The 26,067-nt window shown below is 48.3% G+C and overlaps 10 protein-coding genes across 10 annotated transcripts; 6 read left to right on the top strand and 4 right to left on the bottom strand.

Moving 5' to 3' along the window:
• Positions 1-239: 239 nt before the first annotated feature.
• On the top strand, positions 240-1,856 carry PHATRDRAFT_47468 (predicted protein; the record flags this gene model as incomplete). The annotated part of the gene is made up of 1 exon (XM_002181753.1): positions 240-1,856. One exon carries the CDS (start codon positions 240-242, stop codon positions 1,854-1,856), a length of 1,617 nt encoding a protein of 538 aa, XP_002181789.1.
• Positions 1,857-2,237: 381 nt separating this feature from the next.
• PHATRDRAFT_47467 (predicted protein) lies at positions 2,238-3,122 on the top strand (the record flags this gene model as incomplete). The annotated part of the gene is made up of 1 exon (XM_002181752.1): positions 2,238-3,122. Exon 1 carries the CDS (start codon positions 2,268-2,270, stop codon positions 3,120-3,122), a length of 855 nt encoding a protein of 284 aa, XP_002181788.1. The 5' UTR covers positions 2,238-2,267.
• Positions 3,123-4,228: 1,106 nt separating this feature from the next.
• PHATRDRAFT_37689 (predicted protein) lies at positions 4,229-5,011 on the top strand (the record flags this gene model as incomplete). Its single annotated transcript, XM_002181751.1, has 1 exon — positions 4,229-5,011. The coding sequence occupies one exon, from the start codon at positions 4,229-4,231 to the stop codon at positions 5,009-5,011; it is 783 nt and encodes a 260-aa protein (XP_002181787.1).
• Positions 5,012-5,475: 464 nt separating this feature from the next.
• On the top strand, positions 5,476-6,214 carry PHATRDRAFT_21659 (predicted protein). The gene is made up of 2 exons (XM_002181750.1): positions 5,476-5,509; positions 5,667-6,214. Exon 2 carries the CDS (start codon positions 5,685-5,687, stop codon positions 6,093-6,095), a length of 411 nt encoding a protein of 136 aa, XP_002181786.1. The 5' UTR covers positions 5,476-5,509; positions 5,667-5,684; the 3' UTR covers positions 6,096-6,214.
• Positions 6,215-6,336: 122 nt separating this feature from the next.
• PHATRDRAFT_37687 (predicted protein) lies at positions 6,337-6,958 on the bottom strand (the record flags this gene model as incomplete). Its single annotated transcript, XM_002181578.1, has 3 exons — positions 6,337-6,655; positions 6,686-6,778; positions 6,876-6,958. The coding sequence occupies 3 exons, from the start codon at positions 6,956-6,958 to the stop codon at positions 6,337-6,339; spliced, it is 495 nt and encodes a 164-aa protein (XP_002181614.1).
• Positions 6,959-8,083: 1,125 nt separating this feature from the next.
• Positions 8,084-10,303, top strand: PHATRDRAFT_47465 (predicted protein; the record flags this gene model as incomplete). Its single annotated transcript, XM_002181749.1, has 1 exon — positions 8,084-10,303. Exon 1 carries the CDS (start codon positions 8,108-8,110, stop codon positions 10,301-10,303), a length of 2,196 nt encoding a protein of 731 aa, XP_002181785.1. The 5' UTR covers positions 8,084-8,107.
• Positions 10,304-10,437: 134 nt separating this feature from the next.
• Positions 10,438-11,365, bottom strand: PHATRDRAFT_51066 (predicted protein). Its single transcript, XM_002181577.1, has 2 exons — positions 11,278-11,365; positions 10,438-10,948 (listed from the first exon to the last, which is right to left on the bottom strand). The coding sequence occupies exon 2, from the start codon at positions 10,932-10,934 to the stop codon at positions 10,476-10,478; it is 459 nt and encodes a 152-aa protein (XP_002181613.1). The 5' UTR covers positions 10,935-10,948; positions 11,278-11,365; the 3' UTR covers positions 10,438-10,475.
• A 6,168-nt stretch (positions 11,366-17,533) lies between these two features.
• On the bottom strand, positions 17,534-18,441 carry PHATRDRAFT_47463 (predicted protein; the record flags this gene model as incomplete). Its single annotated transcript, XM_002181576.1, has 2 exons — positions 18,188-18,441; positions 17,534-18,082 (listed from the first exon to the last, which is right to left on the bottom strand). Coding segments are annotated over exons 1-2 (750 nt in total), but the record flags the coding sequence as incomplete, so codon positions are not given.
• A 317-nt stretch (positions 18,442-18,758) lies between these two features.
• PHATRDRAFT_13931 (predicted protein) lies at positions 18,759-19,242 on the top strand (the record flags this gene model as incomplete). Its single annotated transcript, XM_002181748.1, has 2 exons — positions 18,759-19,010; positions 19,138-19,242. The coding sequence occupies 2 exons, from the start codon at positions 18,759-18,761 to the stop codon at positions 19,240-19,242; spliced, it is 357 nt and encodes a 118-aa protein (XP_002181784.1).
• A 2,806-nt stretch (positions 19,243-22,048) lies between these two features.
• On the bottom strand, positions 22,049-24,298 carry PHATRDRAFT_47462 (predicted protein; the record flags this gene model as incomplete). The annotated part of the gene is made up of 3 exons (XM_002181575.1): positions 23,995-24,298; positions 22,252-23,519; positions 22,049-22,089 (listed from the first exon to the last, which is right to left on the bottom strand). Exons 1-3 carry the CDS (start codon positions 24,159-24,161, stop codon positions 22,049-22,051), a joined length of 1,476 nt encoding a protein of 491 aa, XP_002181611.1. The 5' UTR covers positions 24,162-24,298.
• Between the last annotated feature and the right edge of the window lie 1,769 nt (positions 24,299-26,067).

The following is a 26,067-nucleotide window of genomic DNA, read 5'->3' as shown; positions in this document are numbered from 1 at the left end:
ATGAGCACGAGTTATGGAATATCTGCTAGAGTGACTACTAGTGTACAGTAAGTTCCTAAACGACAGTTTTGAAATATTTTCAAATATAAGCCTACAATTTGATTTACAAAAAAGGACGCTGCTTTTTATGGTCCTCCAACTGACCTAAAAGAAATGTGCCTCCTGTAGTCCGCCCCTGCCTTTCAAAACTTTCCGTTCGTTTAGTGTTTTTGCAGACTGTGAATGAGAGTGTATGGAATATGGGAGAGCCTACCGATTTGCCCTTGGTAAGCCAAATTCCACCATTACCAAAAGAATGGGCTCGATGCCACGCCTACATTGATAATAAGCGGCGATATTGCCGACAACATCCTATCGAATTCGAAGACGCGCCGGCAACGGATCACAAAGCTGATACCGGCAGACCTCGCTACTGCGGCAACCACCAACATCTTCTGGCCAATCGCAAACGAAAACGTATACCCTGTCCAGCCGATGCATCTCACTCCGTATACGAAGATTGCGTAGCCAAGCACCTGTCCGTCTGTCCAATGCTGAAGAAACAGAGAGGGCAGGAGAAGCAATCTTTCTACCGGAAGAATATAAATACAGGTGGTTACGGCCCCTTGGGCGAGATCGAAGAAATCGCTACCAGCCAAATACGGTCAAAGTTGGATCATGAAATGAGTCAATTCGCTGAATCCGTATTAAGGTTACATCAGAAATTGTTTGCCGGCGACAATATTCAAGACCCATCGGTCCTCTCCGCTGAGGATATTCATCAAGCGATACCTACGGAGGATCTATCCTCTGCAGAATTTGACGCAGGCTTAGCCCAGGCAGTTTCCGACTATCGGATTAAGTCGGGTGGGCAAAAGCATTTGCACCAGCAAGCCAGCCTCGTGGGACACTTGCGCCGTATCGGGGCGCTGCCATCGCTTTCCAAAGGGTCACGCCATACAGACAAAATCAAGTCAGTCGGGAAACACTTGATCTTGGAAGTCGGTGCGGGTCGTGGGATGACCGGCTTGGTCGCTGCCGGTGTTTCTGTAGTCCACGGTGACCCAACAGATCTAATCATGATTGAACGCGCTGGATCCCGAGGCAAGGCCGATACTGTGCTGCGCAATGCCCCAATATGTGTCAAACAGACCACGTCGGATGTCCCACCGTATTTGGATCTCAAAGGGCCTCTATCCTGGTCGCGTGTGCAATGCGATCTTTCCCATCTCAGCTTGTCATCCATCCTTTTGAATGCAGATTTAGAAGAGAACGACCGTGTTACGGTGTTGGCGAAGCATTTATGCGGTGCCGGCACAGACCTGGCTCTGAAGGCGTTGGAACCAGTAAAGACGTCGATTTCCTCCTGTATTTTGGCAACATGCTGTCATGGAGTTTGTAACTGGCAAGATTACGTCGGAAGAAAGTTCTTAGTGGACGCTTTCCAGAAAAACTGCCCGTCACAACCGTTCGGAGCCTTCGAGTTTGAGCTACTTCGGCGATGGAGCACCGGCACAGTCAAGGCAGGGGCGGCAGAGAATCGCCTTGGCGAAAACCGCATAGAAATCGCTGATTCCAGCCTTCAAGAGCATGGTCTCGGCACCGTCTTGGTCGAGAATGCATCTGCTAATATTTCCAGAATTGTGGAAGCGAGCCGTCTACGATGCGGAGCCCAGGGTCTGGGCCGCGCCTGTCAGCGTCTCATCGATTACGGACGGCAGGAATATCTCCGTGGGGTTCTGTTTCCTTCCGCGAAACATGCAAATGGATCAGTCGAGACGACAAACATTGACATGCTGCACTATGTTGCTCCCGGTGTTACTCCTCAAAATGCTGCACTGGTAGCATTTTCCGAAAAGACAGGCCATATACCATGAAAGATTCTTGACAAAAACCAGAATGAAACAAATTGATTGCGCAACCGTAAAAACTTAACTTACTATTAGTTTGAATTTCTATCATCCGTACTGTCAGTCACCTGGTATATGTTTCTGTTACTGTTTGATTCCGCAGCTAAACCTCAAACTGCTGCTACTAGCGATTTTTGGACGATGCTATAGTGGAATCTAGTGGAGGGTTTCTTGAAAACAGGGTTATGCTCTTTGTCCTATGTGCTACGTTTACAGTAACCTCGAACCGGCGCGAAAAAGCAAAACTCCCAGGATTTCAGGCCCGGATTAGCGCCCGGCACGGCCTCTTTCTCGTAAAAACTACCAAATCCAGATGCTGGCGGGAAGCGAGCGAACTCACAGTCATCCTTCTCTTACAATCAATAACCTAGTGTCATCATGCAAACAAGATCAAATTGTCATACCATGCGGAGCCTATGGACCTGCCGCCCAGCAAAGCTACTTGTACTTCTGGTTCTGATCCAGCTAGAAAGGACACATCAATACTTATACAACGGCGGATACGAAAATACCAACGCCACGAAAGGGAATTTCTACAGTGGCTACCAGTCAAGGCGCAGCTCGAGCTACAACTCGTCGTACTATCTGGACATGGACCCTTGCGACTATTCTGTCGTTCAAGTAACGCAAGCACATGTCTCTTGCGATAGTCCGTACACTTTCTACTACGGCAACGGAGCCAACAGAAACTCACCGTATTGCGACTACGGAGACAAAGCAACGTTCTCCATTGGCTTTCAGGTCAAGGAGGATATCGATCAAATCGACGACATATATATGACAATGGCAATTTATGATACTGCAAACAACCTGCTTGCATCGACGCAACCGCAATACCTTTGCGAATCGTACGTGGGCTCCAGCTGTACTACTTCTGGCACTTACTCATTTTCCATTAAATTGAAGTTTGACTACGTAAGCGCCAACGCAACGAAGTTTGAGCCAGTCGTGCGTATGGCGTTTTCAGCAGCAAAAGACCACGGGTACGATCTAGGCGCTGTGAATATCGACTGCCCTGACGGGAAAACTGCAAGGCAGTCGTACGTTGCCTGGCATTCTCAAACAAAAAGCAACGGCACGAAAGATTTCATGTTCCGAAATGGCCTTCTTCTTCTGACCGGTACATTTCTCGTAGCTATGGCTCTTTTCCTGTGGCGTCAAGCAGGGGAATATCAAAACGCGACATACCAGCCCAACTTTCGGATACCGAGACATCTTCGGTTGATCGATTGATGAAGCCTGAGCCGACTCGATTTTCCTATGCCTTATCCTGTATTTTGTATTGCATCAGTTGCATACTCTGACCCTCTTTCCTATTTGAATGATTCGATGAGTTGCACCCAGATCTCTGATTGAATCTTTTACTGGATATGTTCCATTGAGTTCCGAGAAAAAAAGCACCACAACCTTTTGCCAATGCACTTGCATTTTCAAAATAGGCCTTTCTAGGCAGTTTTCCTGCAACACTTGGATATGGGCTAGGGCGTCAACAGGCATTTGAAAGTTTTCTTCCATGGATTTCGCGAGCTGATTCTTTCCAAGGACACGATTTCGATTGCGCAAGTTAGCAGGTTTGCCGGTAACCGATCTGAAACTGTCCATCCTAAAGAAATTGGGTGATATGACTTTCTTAGCTTACGCTTACTTGTATCGACCGGTCTGGACGCAGCAGACCTTTAGTGGCGAGAATTAAAGTACAGTCGAAACAACCCTTGAGACGGAGCAACAACTGACTTTTCTTCTTAGACGATGGCGGAATTGTCGCCTGACTTGGAATGCAACTTTACAAGTCTGTAACGAAATATTCGCAACAGCTGTCGACTTTGTCAGAAATCGAAATTTTCTCTTCATCTAGAGCTCGTTTGAGCTGTGGCATGTTTAACTAGCTTATGCAATCTAGCGCCTTAGAGCAACTTGTTTGCTGAATTTGGAAGATAATTTCTTCTAAGATGTAAATGGTCGCGAAGGCTTTTGGCTTATGGCGCATGGTAATGGGAGGTCCTTTGTAGCAATGCGAAATGGGTCTGGTTGGTGGTCTGCGAGAACAATTGCAGGAGAGTTATTGTGACAGTAACTGTAAATTTGTATTTCGACGTAGTATTGTCTTTTCCGATCGAAAATAGTCGCGTTTTTCCACACAACACTGCTCTCTAGCGACAAAGCCAAATATTTTTCAGCGACCCTTTACTTATCGGAAAGACTGTCATTCAGCGACTACGTCGCCAACTCGTCTCGACAAAGCTTCACAAAATTACTGTTTCGCAATATGGTATGCCGTATGGTCTACTATTCTCGAAAAATGTGATCAACCCCAGACAGCCATAGAATCCATACTTACGATGAGAGTATTGACCTTTCTGTTGACCGTGCTTTTACTCTCAGTCCAGGGAGATGCAACTGACAGTTCGTACGGTAGTGAAACGTATAATAATACGTTTGCGGTATGTTCGGACTCCGTAATCATCGTAGAACAGATGTCGATCGTCTGCGACAGTCCTGGGGCTTACTATTACGGAAGTAAGAATTACCGCAACTCAGCAACATGTCGCGCCAATGATAAGGCTCGACTGCAGCTACTCTTGCAAATTACGCAGAATTTGGAGGTAGACTCGTACATTGAGTTGTATGTAAAAGGGTACGGTACCGTGGAGGACGCAACACTATATTCGAGCGATCCTTTGTGTGACACATTGACACCAGCAAGTGGGAAGGTATGCCCTTCTGCAGGCTATTACAAGTTATCGGAATCTTTCTGGTGGGGAAGTCAGAGCGACAGCTACAATTACACATTTACTCCTCACGTGACTCTCGGAATGAAGTCTAAGAAGAGCAAGAACAACTACGATCTCGGTGGAGCAAACACTGATCGTTGTTCGGGGAATACATTTGTCAACTGGACTACAGGTGTACGGAAGTCTGCGTCCAATACACTGTTTTCATTTTTCGTGACTTTTGGAATTTTACTTGTGAGCGTCCTTTCCATACTAGCGATGGGCTACTTCATTTTGCGTCAGTCCAAAGCAAAATCGACAGCACTCTTAGAAGAAGAAGAGGACAACAAAAACAACGAATATCACAAAATCGCCATGCTTGGGAATAACAAGACTCTCGTCAACGTCTAAGTCGGGCTGTCGAGCGTTTTGCTTTGTAATTTTTATGACTTATTTTTTACTTCCGAAAGTCACGGTAGCCGGGATCAAGTGGTCGTTACTGGAGATCAGCTCGGCATAGAGACGACGTCGTTAGCCAACTAGCTTTGAGTCCACTGAGGCAAACGTTGGAAAAGAACTGTTCAAAACAGCCTAGGATTGATGTAAGGAGCTCATTCGGAGTTTCAATTCAATTTGATGTTATAGGTAATGAAAGTCATGTAAAAAGGAAGTTTGCATTGGAACCCCAGAGGAATAAGGAATCAGATGTCAACAATAATTTCGATTTTAATTTTTTTTAAATAGTAGCGTTCTAGGTAGTTGGCTAGCGTCAGTCAGTCAATACGCTCACACAATGTTACCTCTTTACTATTTTTCGAGGTACGAATCAGGGTGCAAACAAATCGACCCCCCTCTCAGCAATCAATACGGCAACTTCAGCTTTTGGATTGCTTCTTGTATTCCGAGGAGGTAAGGATCCTTGTGCTGTTGCCTCTTTTCAAGCGCTTTCCTTGACTCTAGATGCGCAGAAGTTATCTACGTGAACCGCTTGCGGAAGAAAAACTGCGGCGAGTTCAAACGTTGTATTTGATTGCTTACACTCATTGTTTTCCTATTGGCCGCATAGCGCTTTATTGTACGCAAAATGGCGGGTCCTACACCTCTTAATAAAAAGACCATTGTGAAAAAGCGAACGAAGAAATTCGCTCGTCATCAGTCCGACTTGTTTCTTCGCATCGCCAACTCTTCATGGCGCAAACCCAAGGGTATTGATGGCCGTGTCCGGCGCCGATTCAAGGGATCAATCCCTATGCCCTCTATTGGCTACGGGTCCGACAAACAGACGCGCAATGTCCACCCACACGGATTCAAGACTGTCGTGATCAACAATGTTTCGGAATTAGAAATGTTGATGATGCATAATCGTACTTATGCTGCTACGGTGGCCCATTCTGTTTCCAGCCGTATCAGACGGGAAATTGTGGAACGTGCCGAACAGCTTGCCATCCGTGTAACCAACGCAAACGCCAAGCTGCGGGCGGAGGAAGATGCTTAAGCAATTGGTTTCAGCCGTGAGACGCCTTCGGGTCTGGAATGCCTAAACACTGGAGTGAAAAATGATTATTTTCAGAAACAAGCTATGTTTAACTTTAGAATCACGCCTTACTTTCTCGGTCTTCTATCGTCATGGACTTCGGAATGTTCAAATGATCAATGATAAGATCCTATGATAGGAGACAGAAATTCGTGAGGACTCCAGTATATTTTTGAGACGAGATAACCATATGTATGACCTATCAAAGTTCACGTACGAGCTTAGCATCAAGATCATGCAGCCTTTGTAAGGTCTCTTCCGCACGCAAAATTTGCGCCGTATCTCCTCGCAGGCGCATGCGTGTTTTAAGCTCATGCACTATCTCGTCGACCTTTCCGGCATCACATCCACAACCTGGTGAAATAGGCCCAAATGCCGATTCGACAGAAATACAACATAAGCACGTCCCTCGATCCACACTCCCTAGTTCTCCGTACGGGCGTCGCGATACATGATTGCCACAAAGATCACTTTGTAAAGAATAAGAGATAGTCAGTCGAAGATTCGTCTCGGGCGATGGACTGCAAGAAACGGAAAACGTTGGTACTCACACGTCCGCCTTTGTGACCTCCTCATCGTCCAGGAGCAGCGTTGTCTTGAACGGAATAGCACCGAAAGTGCAAGGCAAGAAGACCAGCCAGCACCTTTAGTTACATTCGTTCGGAGGATATGTGAGGAGCTGGTATGGACTTCAATTTTTTCGGAAGGATTTGTGCCTGAGACACAATGTTATTCACTTACAAAAAGCTTACGCTCGCATCTATTTCTTTTTCACCATTTACTGCGCCATCGCTAGCATAAGGATGACTCGTTACCAAAGTCATGTTGCTTACATTTACTGTGATCGCTAGAGTATAGCTGCCCAGCGGAAGATGGGATCGGCTTGGCCGAGACGGTCCGCACTTCGTATCTGTGGATAACGGGCACAGAACATGTCTTTGCTATGAGAAGGCTTATGTCGTCAGTCGTCAGTATTTGTCGTGATGAATGGATACTTAGGATATCAGTTTCCCAAGTCTCGCACCATTTTCCAGTTGTTCTGGCTGATGTGAGTCCGCTAACATTCAAAATTGAGTTGGCACAACCACAATGGTGGTCCTTCAACTCGGATGGCTGACCACATGCAACACATTGGAGGTCTCGGAATATTTGTTCTGGCAGGTCTCTTTGGCATCATTCCGTTGCCAAAGAAGAATCAAACGACCATCAACGAAAGTTTCTGATTTTATCCAATTATCGATTTGAATGGTTTGCCAGCCTGTAAGAAAGCATCTCTTCACGACTGGACAAAGGATGCTTCTATTTTGATCAAGTCGGCTTTATGCACTAGTTTGACAAAAAGAGAAATGATTTTTGCCAATTCGATACAGATTCGTTTTTATTAAGCGAGCAACTCAAAGTAAATAACGTAGCCTCTCATTGTCTATGACACGCCAAGTGCAGCCGATTGCCCTCATTATGAGAGCGAGTCACCTCACTACCAGCCACCCTGTGAACTGATTTTTCTGGTAGAGAGACGTCTTTGATCCCGGAGACATAGGAACAAGTGAAAGAACCAATTCTGCGACCAATTGTAGTCGCAAAACGTTCACTCATTTGTATTTTGACTCTTAACTGTAAACGACTCCTCTCGAAAGCTATTTAGACAGCTATCTAGATATTTATGACTCAGAGTACTTTCAGAACTAGTGTGAAGTACCGATATATCAGTTTGGCGAATGGTGACGATAACCAGATCACCCAAATTTTGCGTTGAATTTTCATTATGTCTAGTTCAACGGCTTTGGATAGATTTCGGATATATGGTGCTCCAAAATTACTTAAATCATTTGGACGCTTCGATAGTATCCAGTTTTGCTGCGTTCATTGTTTCTAAGGTGTGGAGGCGGCATCTGGCCACTCGCTCTATTCTTAATTTACATTACATAAAAGGACCACACATTGAACACCATCGATGTACGCAAGTTTAGAGTATGTTCTGGGATAGAGAAGCTACCATCCAGGTCCGAGGTGAACCGACCGACCGGAAGGTCGATGACCTACATGGTTCCACTGTTATACGAGTAGATAAAGTTATTGAAAGGCGTCAGCACCTTCCTGTTGAGAGTGTTGAATTGGAGGAGCGTGAGCAACCTTGTGTTGCAACACCACTGACCGAAGGCGTTGGTCAGACCTGTCATTTTAGCTCCAGTATAAAAAATCAAAAGAAGGTTCTATCTGATAACGGCGAGACTGGTATGCCAGTTGAAGAAGAGCCAAACTGGTTAGATATTTCGAATTGGTTCACTGCCTTAGGGAAACAAGGGCTAGAAGACCACCATCAACCGAAAGCTCGAATTGATTTCATTGAGATTGATACGAAGGTTGAAGACCACGAACTGGTTCAATTACAAGAAATGTATCTTCCAACTTGTTTGAGATGGCTTGACCCAACCTTCCAGCCTATCGACGACCTCGAAGGTGCGACAACAACAAACGAGCAATTGTCGGCGGGCGTGTCAACCAGAATAGGCTTTTCTGACGTACAATCCGTTACTTTGGCCAATGGCGAAGGGTCCATTGCAGATTTGGTAGCCAGCAATTCTTTCGATCTTGGAAAAAATGAAGATTTTCCCGAAAGAGTAAAACCTACCTTCGACGTCGCAAACAAACTGGCCGATACCAGCAAGTCAGAGGCGACTGCTACTATCAGAACGAGCGACAATCGTCTTTGTTTGGCTAAAGGAAAAAAAGCGATGTCGGAGGTGCACAATGAGGAGCGCCGACAAATTCTTGTCAAGGAATTGTTATCATCGATATCCACTTACGGTCGCTACGATCCTCGTGTCGCCGACGCCAGCGCTTCACTAGGTGATCATCTCGATGAGTCAGGTGAGCACAAGCAATCACTCAAGCTTTACCGAGACGCTGTATCGATATATAGTTCAAAGCTCGGTGATGACCACAAGAAGACAATGGATGCCCGTGTCAAGCTCGGTAGGATCCTTGAGCACGCTGGGGAATACAACGAAGCCATCAACACGTACTACCTCGCCACAGTCATGCGCAAAGCGGTGCGCGGAGAAAAAGACCCTGCAGCAGCGGATTCTATCGTCTGCATTGCGCATACTTTACGAAAAAAGGGCGACTACCACCAAGCCATCAAGGAATTAAAGCGCTCCCTCAAAATATACCGTGAATCCCTGGGAGATGCCCATCCGAAAGTCTCTAGTGCTGTGGATGAGATTGCCTCATTGTATGTTACACTAGGAGACTTCGACAAATCTGCTGCGATTCTCGAGGAGGTTGTCAAACTCAAGGCGGCGACGCTGGGTATGAATACCAAGGAAGTAGCTTCTACGTTGATCAGCCTAGCGACGACTTACGAATGCTCCGAGCAAGTTGAAAAATCCTTGAAGACATTGAAAAAGGCGTACAAGATAGAATCTGAGATTGGCGGGTTTTCCTCCGAGGGAGCCATCAGTATTCTGAACCGTATCGCCATGCTATATGAAGGAACGGGTGACTACAATCGTGCCTCAATAGCTTTCCTCGGTGTGCTTCGTGGACAGAAGAGTATCTATGGGGAGGAACATCTCGTCGTCGGCGAAGCATACTACAAGCTCGGATACTCCCTCCATCAAATGGGTCACATCCATAAAGCTCTTAAGTGCATGAAAGAAGCCCTCCCTATTTTTGTGCGTGAAGGCACCGAAACCAGTGACGTCGAGCGCATTGCCGAGATTTTGCACGAGATGGGTCTCATGAACAAGGAAATGAAGAACTTTCACGAATCTACCTGTATGTTCAAACAGGAGCTAGGAATTCGTCGGAAGATTGGTCAGAGCGAGTTCCCTCTGATAACCCGTGCATTGAACCAGTTGGGCGTGGTTGAGTTTGAGATGAAAAATAGCTCCCGTGCTCTCAAGTACCTAGTAGAAGCTCTGAGCATAATGCAAAAGCACGGTGATCCAGGTTTGGACTGTGCTGAAGTATTGTATAACTCTGGGTTGGTTTTTGAAGTGTGCAACAACAAGGACAGAGCTTTGGAGGCTTTTGAAGAATCTGTTCGCATCTTGATGAAACTTGGATTCGAGGGCGTGCACCCACAGGTGGTGAAGGCTCAAAACAAGATTGAGATGCTTCAAGATAAGAGAAAGCAGCGAGGATATTGGACGCCTGGACAGTGAGTGACAAGGATTTCGGTAAAAAGCAAGGCGTGCCGCTCAAACACTCTTTACAAACTTCATAATGCTCAATCGCAACCTTGAACACTATTCCATTAACAAAAATCTAACGATAGTTGCAGTAAGCTAACTGGCGTAAAGTGTATGGTGGTTTTCTTATACTGGACTTAAAAGTTTACTCTTCGTCGTCCTCTTCCGCGGCACGGAAAACAGTTCCGGCGATTCGGTCAAGATCCTGTTGGCCGACCACCGAAACTCTGCGTCCACCAGTTCCGACTTTTTCGACAACTTTCATCTCTTCCAATTGGATCAAAACAGAACGAATGATACCCGAGGCAGCCTTTCGGAAATGTTCAGATCGTGTTCCACGACGGTAGCTTCCTCCGTACCACTTTTGCAGTTGTCCGATTCCAACTCCAGGACGTAGGTACACCTTTCGTGCAATGGAGGCTGCTCGGATGTAATACCAGTCGTCACCGTACGGAGCCAACTCTTTGAAGACGGCCGTCTTGACGGTGTCCGACCAGACCGGCAAGTCGAACTTGTCAGAGTTCTTCAAGTGCTCGGCGTAAGACTTGATAAAGTCCGTTGCCGCAACATCACGAACACAAATTCCACGAGCTTCTTCTGCCATATTAGAAATAAAAACTAGAGAAGGGCACAAATAGCAAGGTAAGGCAACAGCTACACACAAAAAATGAACGGAAGTGAACACTGCAGTCGACGAAAGTGACACCACAGCAAGTGGAGAAGATCTGAACTACGCCCAAACTCTCTTCGTGAATAACACTCCTCGTCGACGAATACAGTATGGTTTCAAGCGTTCATCGCCACTGCTGCCACCCAAACGGCAGCCAGCGACGCGATCGATACAAGTTCTAGACAGTCTCCCGTTACGCACTTCACCCTATTCTCCACCTCCGTCAGCTGTCTACGACAAAGTATTAAAAAACGGCTCAAAAACACCAAGATCGTACCTAGCACAAGGTCGAAACAACGAATACAACTAGCAGTCTGCAATCGGTTACGATGATGCTTTCAGCTTGCTGGCGCAATCGCCGTGGGTGCAGACGGGAAAGTGCCTGGTAGCATGCCGAAACACTGACAAAGACTTTTAGTATGCAGGTAAGTGTGGGAGTACAGCAACCGATTAAAAATGGTAAATTGGAGGACCCGGATATGGGTTACGAAAAGCACAGACGACGTTTGAAGAACACGTCCCTCACGCCATCTCTGTCTTTCATGTTACATTAGCTGCAAGAGCTGCTAACGTAAGTCAAATATTTTTTAAACGCAGCTACCTATACGCATCCATGTTCCAACATGACCATGGACAACGACCGCGCTTCTTCGCATTCTCCAGGTCTTCCTTTAGTAGAAGCAAGTCCGGAAAAACAATCACGAAAGACGCCTGAAGATCAAGAGGCAGTAACTTCGAAGACTGGGCCGTCGCTGCCGTTCACCCTGCTCGCAAACAAGGAGGAGATCAACTCGATCCATACACGCGTCTTACGATCTATCGTAGAGCAACCTAGACAAAGAACTGCACAGAATGACCAGCTAAATGCACTCAAACGCCGTCGTGTAGCGCTAGCTGCACAAGTAGAGGAATACCGCGAGCGTGTTCGAAACGTGTTCACAGTTGGCGACGAATTGCGACAACGTCAACGGCGCGCATTGGCCGCACAGCGTCGTCCGTATTTACGCAGACTAGACGACTCAGCAGCATCTAAGAGCGAACAATGTCAAGAGGAAACCACCAGCATCAGATCTTCATCAGATCCCGTAAATTTGATTCATCACGTTTTGGAAGAAAGAGCAATGGCCGAACGAATGCATCGTATCCGGTTGCGCCGCAAAATTGCGGCAGCCTACCGTCTGGCGGGCATTTCCTTCCTTTCTTGTGGTGCCGCCGATGAAGAAATCCTGGCCTTGCGGTTAGACGTATCGGTCGAAGGGCATTTCGTAGCTTGCTATCACGCCTTTTTCGACCTTGTGACTGCAGACCCGTACATGGGTTCGGGTAAGGAACGCTCATTCAATCAAAAACCTTCGGTGTTCGATGCTTCGGTTCATGGTTGCGACGATTTGTATCTTCGAGTAGTCCAGCACACGTTACCGGCATGCGTACCATTGGCCTCCATCTTACAAGAGACGTTGGGCGGTGCGGTACGGCTGGGACCGGTCAATGACGATTCGAGATGGGAGACCAAACGACTGATGCCGAGGTTAAGATCCTTCGCTAATCAGTTGTATTGCGCGTGTTACTGCTTCGCCTCGAGAAAGCATACCGTTAAGATTCTGGAATCCCTGTCCAAGAAACACGAAGCTGCGAGTGATGGCAGAATATACGTCACGGGAGAAATTCAGCCGTCCGATTCTTGTGAGAGAATATCATTTCACATTACTTTGCTATCTGGATCATGCACGCTGTCAGTTCAGCTGCATTACAAAGACCCCATGCGTGTCTTACCCTCCGTCGTGACTGTCAAAAACTTGACTGCCACGGGAGTTGCGCGGGTGCCTCGCAGCCGAACAGCTTTGGCCATGTCTATTAGTGACGACGATCGGGAAGAGGACGCGCAAGTACAAGACGATTTAGTAGAAACCGCTACAATTGCCTTTCGTCGTTCAACGTTGGACAAAGCACTTCGGGATGTCGCTGAAGCCATGTCGGAATGGTAAGTTGTACCTTTATGGACTCGGATTTTTCTTACATTTGCATTAAGTTGGGTATCCGCCAAGCCGCAAAATTTCGTCCAGCAGTTTTTGCCATGTTGAGCTTTCTAATTTTTTACCGACATAATGGACCCTCTCTGTCAACATTGGATCAGTCCAGTACTCTTCGAGCTTTGTCTTGTCGTCGCTATGAAGCATAACCCTCGATACGGGAAATATGAGTCGCGACGACGACGTTATAAAAGCTTCTTTCCAAAACCCCTTTTTTGCATCCTCCATTAGAATCGGGTTGCTGTCATTTTTTATGCCGAACTTCTTGGCACTTTTTAGAACGAGCTGTCGAACGTAACCGTTCAGTACACCGTCTTGTGCTGTTCGTAAGGTACCGTCTTTATAAACGACAAAGAAATTGCTTGAGAGGCCTTCTAGGACTTCCATTTCGGTGGGGTTGGACATGCTAGGACGAACCAGTAAAACCTCTGATATACCAGGAGGTTTGTATTTCTTAGGCTCTTCCATTTTTTTTCGCAGTCGAGTCCACGAAGCAACTTTGTTCTGCGGATCTGTGTAGCGACTTGGCAGAGATTTGTCAACAGCGACGTGTACTTTACCGTTATCGTGGGCCTCGGCTGCAACCGTTACGGAAATGGGCTCAACAGGGCTATGTATACGCATAGGTATTGCATTACAGCACGCATGTGCACGGACCAAAATGGTGTCGTCCCCTTCCACATGCGACGGCGACCATAGCCAAGTAAGCCGAACAAGCTGCACCATGATATCATGCGGTGGTGTAACAGAGGGCGTACTTTGTATATCATCCAACACCACAGCTTCCGATAACAGCGCCTGAAAGACCAAGCGAGATTTGTCCAATGCCAATTGCGTTGCGATATCCGTGCTCCCTGCATTTGAATTTCCGCCATGTTTATGATGATGCATAAGGGATTCATAGGAGCGACGGAGCCTTTCAAGGTGAAAATCAGTTCCCCAAAGTCTCCAGCGGTTGGCCGGAGTAGTTTCCATTACCAGGTCACAGCGTAACGTATCGTATGCACCAGCTCCGCCTACATCGTTAGTCCTGTTTTCGGATCGCTCGACAAATTCCATCCAGTCCGCGCTGATGGTGATATCAAATTGCAGCCCATCTTTCTCGCGAAACGCGGTGCTGCTAGAATTTTCTTTGAAATTAGCTATTCGACTCACTTTGACTCGGTCATTTTTATCATTGATGGATGCTATGCAACACCAGCTGAAAGCAGGTTTCAGTGAAGTAGACATAGCAGCTGTAGCAGATCTCAAAGAATGAATGACAGAAAGTCTAGGGCGAATCCAAGACTGACACCAAGTCTTATAAAGCATTCCAGTACCTCGTAAAAACTAACACCATATAGCTCCAGTGTAGACATGCAGAGAACACTCTGCTTAATTTGTTCCCCGTCAATGCACGTTTTCCTGCGGCGAATACAAACATTGACGTCCTTCTCGATTTCTATTTTCAACACAGAAATTTTTCCATGCCATTTTGGTTCTAACTTTGGGTTCGTATTTTTTCCGTACGAAATCCCCAATCTTGCAGAATCCAGAGCAGGAACGGCAGGAACGACAGGCGCTCCTGTTTTACAATGGCAAGAAGGCTAGAGATAGAGACTTCCTCTGCACAATATTTTTTGTTATCTGTCTATGGCCGCAAAGGTCGAACTTCCCAATCCACGCAAGCTGAATCAAAAGTTGCATGGCGCACGGAAGACTCTCTGGTCACGGAAACGCAAACCAGGACTGAATCTCATCAAGCGACTAATACTCGCTGCATCGCAGAAGAAATTCGCTACATCATAAAAGATATTCGTCATTAATTATCTCTTTGTACAACAGCGTCCACGAAGGTCCATCTATTCCTGAGCGACCTTTCTCGTCGTCTTTCCAAAGCGGCTTGAGCACTACTTTCTCGTTGTCATCTGGATCATAGAGCGGAACGAATACAGATTTCACCGGAACAATGAGTTTGATTGCTGATGTGGTAAAGACTTCCTGCCATAGAGGACTTTCCGCCAAACAAATAGGTGCAAAATCGATCTGGAAACCCACTCGCCCAGCGCAGTCAAGAACTAGACTTCGAGCGTATCCATTTAGGACGTCCCGGCAAGACGTACGAAGAACGTTGCCGGGGTAAACCGCGAAAAGGTTGCTGGTAAGTCCTTCCAAAATAGTTACAACATCCCCATCGGCATCGGCGAGCAATATCTCATTGATGTCTGCATTTTTGAACCTGTCCTCCAAAGGTTGGCGGTCGGAACACCATGTAGATAATTTGGCAAGAGGATTCGAACCTCTTCGTTGAGGTAGAAGCAGCGATTTTCCCGGGGCGAGTGCAATACACACATTGATAGGGTCTGGATTGTACATGCTGGAATTGTCAACTGCATTGCTAGTAAAAATGTGGCCGCGAGCCTCAATCTTTGTCCCGTCTTCTACAGCAGGATGCCAAAGAATCGTAACCATTGCAACGTATGCAGAACCATCGCTCTCTAAAAGGTACGGTAGCTGACGACCAGCGTCTGCTAGAAGCTCAAGAAGAATCGAGGAGGTATCGTTCAGAGCCTCTACCAGCGCTGCGCAATCGACAGCAATAAGGGTGGACTCGGCAAAAGCCCGGTAGGACTGCTGAAGCCGGTTTTCATGAAATGCCTGTCCCCAAATTTTCCACTCGCTTCCCAGATAATTTTGTTGGTCGAAATCGCATCGTATAACCGTATACGCGCCGTTGGGTTTATGCTCCAACCACGCCCTTGGAGATGCGTAATCTTTGTTTTCGAGGCAACAATCCGTAACCTCCAGTTCTTTGCCTTCAAATCGTGCCCTGGGTCCACATTGTCGGCTCCATGCTGAGAGAGAAGGCTGCACTATTCGCCCGTTAAAAGTTCCAGGTCGATGAATAAAGCTGCCAAGAGAAGCTGACAGCGAACACAGCATCATCAATACGACGGCGTTCCGGCGTCCGACACTCATACTCATAAAAGTACTTGAGTCGGTGATTAAATGGAAAAGAAAGGAGCAGGGGTAGAATATTCTGGAATTCTTTCTTTCACAGCAGAACTCTCCGCATTGTTTCCCTCTATCTTTCCGTCGACTGACTGGACTATTGTGTATACATTCAGGGACTGACCTCCTATAATGTATACATCCAGGGGACTGACCCTCCCGGAATGATAAAAGGCCTCCTCGTGATGCCGTTGTGGGATACACTCTTCATGATGTTAGAATTGTGTGTGTAGCACACGAGACACTTCGGCATGTCACCAGATGACGCAGACGGTGCGTGTGTCATCCGTCGCTACTTTCCTTTGTCTGTGCAACTATGGAAGCCACTCGTTGGTTCTAGTAACATGTAAAGGATAACTACTCTAAGAAATACTGCGGGAGCTCTTTTCCCACTTCTGGTTGGTAATCACCAATTGGAAAAGAGCATCTTGTAGGGCACTAACAGGCCAACGATTGTTCTAGGTATAGCATACATTTATTAATGATTCCAAGCAAAAATGTGTACGCGCTTTTGATGGCAGCACATTGGTATGTCGGGGTTAGTTTATGCAAGGGTTGTCTCGGAAACCCCGATCCACCGTGCCGCTTTGATTTCGCAACTACCAAGCACTCTTGCTCTCTTAGAGGCTAGATAGTAGCCATCCAGCAGAATGATAAACACAGTTTACTGTAACTACAGTCTGATGTCATACATCATGTTGTCTACATCCAGTCAAGTAAATTTCAGCTCGGGACAGATGACTAACTGGAAGGGAAAAATTAGGTGATCAGTCCGTTGTCACGAAAAAAAATCCCACTGACCTCGTACTCGGTAAAGAAGAAATGTTTTCCCCGACTACTCTGATCTTTAACGCCTCCAATCTCTACTTCGTTTTCTCGGCAAATATTCGCTTCCACCTCCCCGGTCTTCCCAACCGCCTCGACCTGCTCGCCCACCCTCGAAACCTCGGCCGCCGCTATTATAGCCACGGCCACCCCGGCCTCCACGAAATCCAGAAGATGGCGGAGGTGGCAGTGATTGCGGTGGATAAGCTCCACCATAATGTCCACCACTCTCCCCATAATAGTCGTTTTGTGCTTGAACCTGCTCCCGGGCCCCGTAGCGCGCCCCTCGAGGTTTGTCGTTGTCACTCGCAGGTCCGTAATGACCACCCGTCGCATCATTGTCGCCGTAATTGCTACCGTGGTAACTACCAGCGTTTTCGCTTGGGGGAGGCGGCGTTTTCGAAGCCGAACCATTTTCTTGCTCCTCTATAAGACGGGCCAGATATGATCCTGGGGCAGCTCCGGCTCCCCATGCACCGCCTTTTCCCACGTCAATGTCCACGTCCTCCGTGTCTCGTTCAGCATCGGGACCAGCTGCAGGACCTGCAAGTGACGAATCTTCCTTCTTGATAAGGATTGGGCCTAGTGCTGGCCCCACTTCTGCATTACTATCGGCATCCTCGCCCTCCGCAATTCCATCCGCTCGCGGTAGTGCGGAATTTAATAGGACCGGTGCCTTCGGCGTCACCGGAACAATCGTGGGGTCCGGAGCCCTCTTTTGCTTGCTCGCGTCAATGAGTTCCTGTCGAATCATCATTTGCTGCTCTGCGTATTCCAACCAATCTTCTTCCGCCAAACCGTAGTTAAAAAAGTCTGCAAAATCTCCAGTGCCACGAGCCCAAGGCTTTTCCTCAATTTGATCAAAGCGAATATCAAAGGCCGTTCTCTTGGAGAAGAGGGCCGGATCACGACCGGCGTTCTCTTCACTCTCTTTTTGTCGCTCCGTTAAAACTGCTTCCTCTTCTTTGCGTAATTTTTCTTGCTGTAGTCGAGCCGCGCGTTCGGCGGGATCTAGTTTCGCCAATTCCTCCTCCTGTCGTAACCGTGTCTCGTCTTCCGTGAAGGCTTCGCCTTCGGCGACCGCCGTGGCGGCGTCACTTCTCGTCCACTGTCGATTCGGCTGCAGCAACGCCGACGGATGCACCAATCCGCGACGCATGAGCCCCATTCGTGACCCACTCAACACGACGTCCACATCTTCGAGCTCGTCCTCTGATCCGTCCGAGACGTACACATCTGAAGCGTCACACAGGCGCGCGCAATTCTCACCGAGTGAGAAAGAGAAATCCTTGATTCAAACGACGAGGGAACGCTAATCCGTCAATGTTACCACACACGTACCTTCTTGCACAATTTCCCCGGAATGAGACGTCATCGCGTAGTTAGAAGCCGCAGGTAAGGCTTGCGTACCAGTCGGTGTCTTGATTGTTGACGCAAGCGGCATCGTCGCCGAAGCAGTCACCAATTCGTTGGGCTGCGCTGCTGCGGCCTCTTCTTCAGCGGCTGCATCCGTATCGGTCGTCTTGCGCTTTTTTCGTCCCATTGTGATGTTTCTCTTTGCAAGGACTATAGCATTTACAATCTGACGTGCAGTTTTGGCAAGGTATGGTTGTTTACTGTTAGGTACGTTCCTACTAGGACGCTTGACAGTGATCTGCCTACCTATTTCACATTCCGCCATACAAGAAGGTCAATGTGCTAAAGGTTTACTCCCCGCCACTATGTATTACAACGATTTGTGCTTCCTCTCTACAAGGACGCCGGACAAGGACGACGGACGGTCGCATCCAGGGCCTGGTTCCCTTTTGTTTCCATGCGTGCCCTCGCATTCCTTCGCCTCCAATAAACACACTTTGTTTCCGTTCGAAATTGGTGTCGATCATCCACCACTTTGCTAGAAACAACAATAAGCATGGCATCTACTCACAGTCACCCACAACCACCACCGCAAGTGGTTAATCAGTACAATGATCTTCTGAGAGAATCACAAAGTCTCGGCAATAAGATTTCCGAACTTGAAATGGACCGGAACGAGCACAAACTCGTAGAAGAAACCCTCCAGCCGTTGGAGCCCGACCGCCGGGCTTACCGATTGGTCGGAGAGGTGCTCGTCGAGCGGACCGTCAAGGAAGTACTGCCCTCCGTCAAGACCAATCGAGAAAATGTAAGCACTCTTTGTGACAGCGAAAATGCGGTCTGCCGCAACACTCTGACTTGGGACGGTTCTTGGATGAAGCTGCAACCAGCCTCACACTCGCACGCTGGTGCTATATTCCCTTCTCTTCCCGCAGCTGGAGAGCACTATTGCGACATTGAAAGAAAGACTGCACGACAAGCAAAAGGAAGTTGCCGAGCTGAAATCCAAGTATAACCTACAAACAGAGCCCAGCCGATAAGGTTTCATTGCAGAGCTGGGGCGATAATTTATAGAGAAACAAAACAGTATGCTTTCAATTCTACCACTTTATCTATAGCCACAGTTGTTTGTTGTTGGAGCTATCTTTCGTCCGGTGGCTTGAACTCGGAAGAAAGAGACCGCTGTCGCGCTCCATTTTCATCAAAAATTCTTCTTCCTCCTCAAAATCCCATGGCGTATCGCTGGGTGGGATTTCCGCGCGACCGGAAGCCTCCCATAACCGTTCCATATCTTCGTCATCTAGTTCAAACGTAAAAATCTGGCGCAATTGTTGCGGACGTGACTTACGGAGAAAGTTGTCCTCTTCTAGGGATCGCCACCGACAAGACACAACCGCGCTGCCGACATGATCGAGCTGCAAGGCCCATCGAAGTGCAATCGACGCAACCGATACTCGATACTTCAACGCCAGGTCCACCATCGTGGACAGTAACGTTGTCTGGAAGTGCTTCCACATGTCTCCTTGATCAACCTCTCGCCGATCGCACCAAACCCGAAAGGATGTGTTTCGGTGATGGCGCTCCGATGGTGTTAGAAGAAACTTTGCCGGTTCGAAGCGTACTTCTCGGTATCGATCGGTGAGGTAGCCTCCGGCAAGCACACTGGAAGCATACATTGGTGACTTGAGATCTGCACACGTTAGCTGGCGTTCCATGTCGTATGTAGATGGATCCAACAGATTAATGTCCAATTGACACGCATCGACTCGAAAACGGTTGGCGTTGGCGGCTCTCAGCAAGCGCGTTGGAAAGTTTCGACCGGTAACGGAGCGAACCAGCCCGTCCCGCTTCAAGTCTTCCAGAACGTCGAGTACGTCCAGATGAAAAGGGGAATTTGATTGATATTGGACTTGCACCGTGTCCAGCGCATCGGTTCCAATACGGCTCAGAGACTCCAGTATATCCCTTCGAATGGACTGCGCACTGACTCCCTTGGTGTTGGCCGCAGGTGCACAGTACGAGACAATAAATTGGCACTGATTCAAAACAAAATCGGGCGTGTCGTACTGAAGACGACCAAACACGTTCTCTTCGCCCCATGCCTGCATGTCCCTTGTGCCCGCTCGAAGCGCGAATGTTGTCAACCCGGAATCAATATACCGATGAAGGGACTGTACCATTTCTTGCGGATCCACATCCTCGTCCGATGCTTTTCGTCTCGCAATATCTATTGCGACAGATAATCGGCACGTCTCCTTTGGGTCAGAAGCAGAGTCTTTTTCGTGCTGTAAATAGGCTCCTGGTGGAAGTCGTCCCTCACGATCGAGACTTGTCACACAAGGCAGAGTCTTCTCGTCGGCATCCTGTTGGTCGGTCCGCTTTTCTGAGTACCAAAAGTTAGTAAAGGAGCCTCTCGGAGCTGCGTACGGATCCCGAGGAGCGATGGTATCGAGGAGGAGCGTCTGTCGAGTCCGTCCGTGAGAACCAAGACACGATCCGGCAGAGTACTTGAACGAAGACGATTGTGGCTTGCAGTTTCTTCGCCAATCTGTCGGCCGCCGTACAAATGCTGTGAAAGTAGGGACTCGAGCAAGGAGGCAAAGAGCCATAACTGTGATTTGGCTTCTGCGTTCGATCATACTGGATTCATTTGAGTTTCAATCGTAACCGAAGCTTCGAAGATGGAACCTCGCCATGGTAATTTCCAGGAGGATGAATCATGTGATCGAAAAGCACTTGGAAGACAAGCGCACCGGTACTTGGTTGGATGCCCGACACTTGTGAAAGAAACAAGCAGACTGATAATATTGACGGCGACCCTGAAAACTGAAAGCCCTACACGGTAGATTGACAGACCAAACGCGTTCGTTCGTAATTGTCGATCCTGCTAGACAAACTAGGTAAATCTTGACGATGAGCATATATCCCAAACGATTGACGTTGAACAATCATCGCTTCGTTCCAGGCTCAATCGGTACCTTGGTAGGCAGCAGAAGGATCCTGAAGACAATTAATCGGTGCTCACAGCTTAAGGGTCAAATGAGATGCTGCGATGCCGAGAAAAAAATTCTCGACTAAAAGGACCTAACGAACCGTATACACATCCATGTAGTGAATGTTGTCAAAAATACATATATTTAACTATGCCCAAACATGAAATAGCTACATTCTCCGGGACCCTCTTGCCTGATTTTAGTATTGCCAACATTATAGAGACAAGATACCTACTCTCCGCCGACTATAGCCTCATTCCAAAACTGCAGGGGCTACGAAGTCTTTCGTGGATGAGTTCAGCAGAAGATCCAAAGTTGTTATATAGACAAGGCACGACCTAGGGCTATTACCGAATGTTCCACCCTGTAGGTTTGTAAACCAAAAGAGACGCAGGAGAACATTCAAAGCGGTACCCTTTTATTTTTGGGTTCGCAAACCATCGCCAACGAAGTCAGAGTTCGCTTTTCCAACAAACAAGTCGTGCCGTGATATGCTTCACAGTCAGACACTAATGTAAATTGCTCCCCAACGAATCGTGCATTCCAATAAATCTTGTGAACGCATACCCTCTCTTTTCCTTGAGCGTAAGCACTCTACCCCAAGTCCTCCGTGCCTGACCGTGCACCCTTACCGAAACTTCACGAGGGACTAACTAGAAGTTGTCGAACCACAACCAAGTTCACGGGAACAGTTCTCGCTTCGTAGCTAAGATTTTTTTGGGTAGTTCACATATCTATTAAGTGTAAGTGTTTATATCTAACATGGGTTTCTTTTCAAAGCGCAAATGGGAAAACAAAAAGACAGAATCTCTGAGCCTAGACAAATTTCGCCCATGGAATGCAGTCGCATTTTCTAGTCCAGACAAGCAGCGGTGAGACTCGATGGCATGATGCCTGGACCAAATGTCATTCGTGTAACCGAGTCGGGCGACCGAAGAAAGTCTAAGGTGTCGATCTGATGTTGGTCCCCAAAGTCAATCATTTCTCGAACACTTTGCTCGGACATCGGTGTTACTGGTACTCCACAAGAATTCCTCCTTTCGCCATGGATAGAACAAGCGGAAGTCCGCTGCATTGTAGGCTGGTCGGAATGCTCTTCTTCGGAAAACTCTCCGTTCTCTCCTTGAGAATAACGTGTGCTGGTATTGAATTCGTGAAGACTAGAAATGACCATGCCTTGCGCTTTCGTTCCGGCAATCGTAAACGTAAGCCCTCTCCGTTGTAACCGCAGCAGCGGACCGTCGTCTACGAATCGGCAACATCCGAAACCATGTCCCTGGACCATGGCAATCGAAACGATCCGGCCAAACGGCCGTAACGCAGCTTCCAGGTCGTTTACGGTGCAGTAATTGGACAAGCCGTCCACGAGAATGGTATCCATGAGAATATTGCGATGAAACTTGAGACCAAGAATGGCACCGACGTGCAAAAGAATACGCGAAGCTTCTCCCGGTGTCAAACATTCGTGACATACTTTGGCAAACACCGCTTCGATTTGCTCACGCATGTACTCGAGCTGTAACTCCTCGCCGTCCGAAAACATGATTTGATCGGCATTGGACCTGACCCACCGGAAGGCTTCCCATAGCGCGTTGACTTCAATTTGCATCGCGTCGTGAAGACAACTCGAATCCGAAAGGGACGATTCGCTCGTATACGAATCACTATCCTTGATCAGTGCATTCGTAAACGCCCGCGAGACGGTTTCCTCCGTTTGTGGTAGGTGCGCCGTGATCAGGTTGCGCATCGAATTAACGATGGGCGAGTACAAATCCGAGTGCAAATCGTCGCTCTCTTCAGTGTCTGGATGTAACGCTAGACCAACACTCGCGAGCCGAGCTTTGGCCTGATCGGCATCCGTCCAAGTCTGGTGCTCCATGCTATCGATCGATTCAATGCAGTCGATCGTGTGCACCGGTATCGGAGACGACCGTGGCGATCGGGACTCGGTTTCGTGGCTTGTGTCCAAGGGAAGCTCCCACGGGGTTGAAGTGGCCGACAAAGGTTGTCCAATTTCGGCCAACTTGGGCAGGTTGAAAACACTGATTCCGTCCACCAACAGATCGTATTGCCGGACTCCTCGACGGGGTTCCGCGTGGGCGACGATCCTCAGAGATTCCTCCGTTCGAGTATTCCAAGCAAACTCGACCATTCCGGATCGATTCCCGCCCCGAAACAGATTCGAAATATCCCTTCCGTTCCAGAAAACCCGTGTCTTTCCGCTGCGAACGCTCCAAACCAGCTCGACGGCGTGCTCTTCCCCCCGACAGTCCAAGCCTTTACCGCCGTCTCGCAAAGCATTCACGTTGGTAAGCCCGAATGACCTGTGACGCGAGGAGAGGACGGGACTCGGTGAGTGGAAAGCTTGGCGAACGGTGACTACCATGTGTGATTCCATCATGGTCGGCCCATCGGAAGAGGGCTGCTATAAGTATAAGACGGGGTCCCGAGCGCGATTGGAAGGGCTAAGCTGTGCCCCTCCCACACAAGAACACGAGGACACGTGAAGTGTCTAGATACCCCAGGTCAAAACGGAAAGTTCATGTCCCAACTGTTATATTCATCAACAAGACTGTATACCTTATCAAAAATACATAAACAACAAAGCTGTTTTCGATTACAGAACCAAGACAGAAAAATATTGAACGGGTGTCCGTCGATGAAAATTAGCAAGCCCACTCCGAACAAGCATCGGTAATCGATGTCGGACGGGGTCCACCATGGTGCGATGGTGCAGGAACGACTAGGCCAAACTCGAGGTCACGCCCAACGACAAGAACAATGCTGACTTAAACTTACCATCGAATGCGCCGTTTAGTACTCCGGAAAATGCGCGCGGCGTGCTCACACGAATAGGCGATGCGGTAGGCTTGTGCTTCACGGCGGGGTCGGATCCGGTTGATCACCGGCGATGTCCGCAATTCGCTTTCCTCAGCGGGAACCCCCCGACCATTGCTGTGTCTCATGATGCCACTACAGAATGTTTCTACTTGTCCCTAATATTGTTGTTCCCTCTGGGTGTGTGTGAATGTGAGTGTAACGATTGATGCTCCGGTGGTGGTATATTTCAATTTGAAGCGTTTGTGCGATACACAAGGAAGAATGGAATCTTTATGTATGTGATTCATCGATTGTGGCGAGACTTGAACAAAACGTCTCTCCCTTGAAAAGGGGTTCGTAGGTAGGGGGGGACAGCAACCAGCGATCCACGCGATATTTCTGACTTTTTGGTCTGTGTCTCTCCCACTACTCGTTCCTTTTTGGTACCCGGCTGACCACTGGAAACTCCGTCGGTACCAACGGCAGGGACGTTACTCCAGTCTAGTCGCCATAGATTGCTTGACAAATACACGCCGGCAGCACCATTTGGGTACCGTAGAAAAAGACAAAGCTATGTGCGAACGCTTATGGGCTATTTGAAATTACATAAAGCCTCCATTCTTTCTTATGGAGGCGTTGAATATCCGAAATAGATTGGGGACTTGGATTATCAGCGTTCGTGGTACTGGCAAACTCCGATGTATTCTGGCGCGTACTCCGCGCAATTTTGTGCTGCAACGGTTAGGACCCATGCGGTCCCGTAAAACTATGACTGAGAAGGTGTTGAGAAGCGCCCTGCGGAGTTTCCAATCTGAACGATGGGAAGGATACCCGGATTTGACCGAAGATACCATTGATATCCACGGAGCAGCGATCCCGTATACCTATTCTGATCAGTACCCAAGCCCACACGATCCCCCCCCTTCAACCTCCGCATCCCCGTCTGCGGATGCGCCCATGCCCACGACCGTATCGCTCAGTCTACCACCGCTCCCGCCAAATGGTCGTGGAAATAGGGCGAGGATTCGCCATCTCTCCCGGTGAGGGACTCGATGGGATTGTGTCCATCGCGGTGGTGGTGCATTGCTTTCGTGTACACGGGAAGAACCTCCGCTTACGGCATCATCTCGGTCACATCCCCTTCGTGGACAGCGTGGCCTAGCGTTCCGGACTGGACGGATGGCGTAACCGCGCTTTGCTGCCGTGACGGAGTTCCCAACGAACTCCTGGTTGGCACCAAACAAGGTCAAGTGCATCGTGTTGTATGGTCCTTTCCCATCAGTGGTGGTACGAATGACAGCACCCGAGATGGTACGTCGGCAACGTTTGTCAGTGAACGTCTAACCGACAACGACGACGAGTCGTGTACGCCGTCGCGACCTGCTCCCACTTTTGCCTTGGCTTGTGACGATCAACAGCAATTTCTCTTTGCCGGAGGAGGTAATGGCTACACTACTGTTTGGCAGCAACGATTCGTTCAACGACAACGACAAGTCCCGGTGCCAAACGGTTCCCCGGTCGCGACTCCATCGGCTCCATCCAGCTTTGGGAGCTAGCGCTGTCCACGCTAACACCGACGAGCCTACGGCGATTGGCGACGTGGGTTGTTCCGGATGGTGTGTCCCGCGTCACCGCGCTAACATGGTATAACGACAACGGCACGTACACGCCATCGCAACTCGTCGTGGGTACACACCGCGGACGAGTCTACGTACTGTCGGTGGAACAATACGGTTCCAAAGCCACCAGGGTGGAAGTAATCGTCACGAATTCCTACCGACTTCGCGAGGAACCGGTAGTCCACGCCTTGGCCGTCATCGGCGAAGCACCGTCTCGATTTGTGGTGGGACATTCGCGGGGCATGACTATCCTTCCCATTCGCACAACGGCTAAAGAAATCGACAATTTGTAAATACTGTTCCGTGTACATACATACAAATATTAAATACATGCCTCCCTACTTTTTACAAGCGGTTGCCTACCGGTACCGATACCGGTACATGCCTTTTGGCAAGTTGGTTCCTCTAGTACCGCCCGGCTGGTAGTCGCGTG

The sequence above is a fragment of the Phaeodactylum tricornutum genome, chromosome 13 (genome assembly GCF_000150955.2).
Source record: "Phaeodactylum tricornutum CCAP 1055/1 chromosome 13, whole genome shotgun sequence".
NCBI classification, from domain to species: domain Eukaryota; phylum Bacillariophyta; class Bacillariophyceae; order Surirellales; family Neidiaceae; genus Phaeodactylum; species Phaeodactylum tricornutum.
Note: the sequence above shows the minus strand (reverse complement) of the source record. Positions and strands in the feature narration are given on the sequence as shown.

Coding starts and splice junctions, on each gene's coding strand:
- PHATRDRAFT_21659 (XM_002181750.1), top strand. CDS start 5,685: ATGGCGGGTCCTACACCTCTTAATAAAAAGACCATTGTGAAAAAGCGA.
- PHATRDRAFT_51066 (XM_002181577.1), bottom strand. CDS start 10,934: ATGGCAGAAGAAGCTCGTGGAATTTGTGTTCGTGATGTTGCGGCAACG.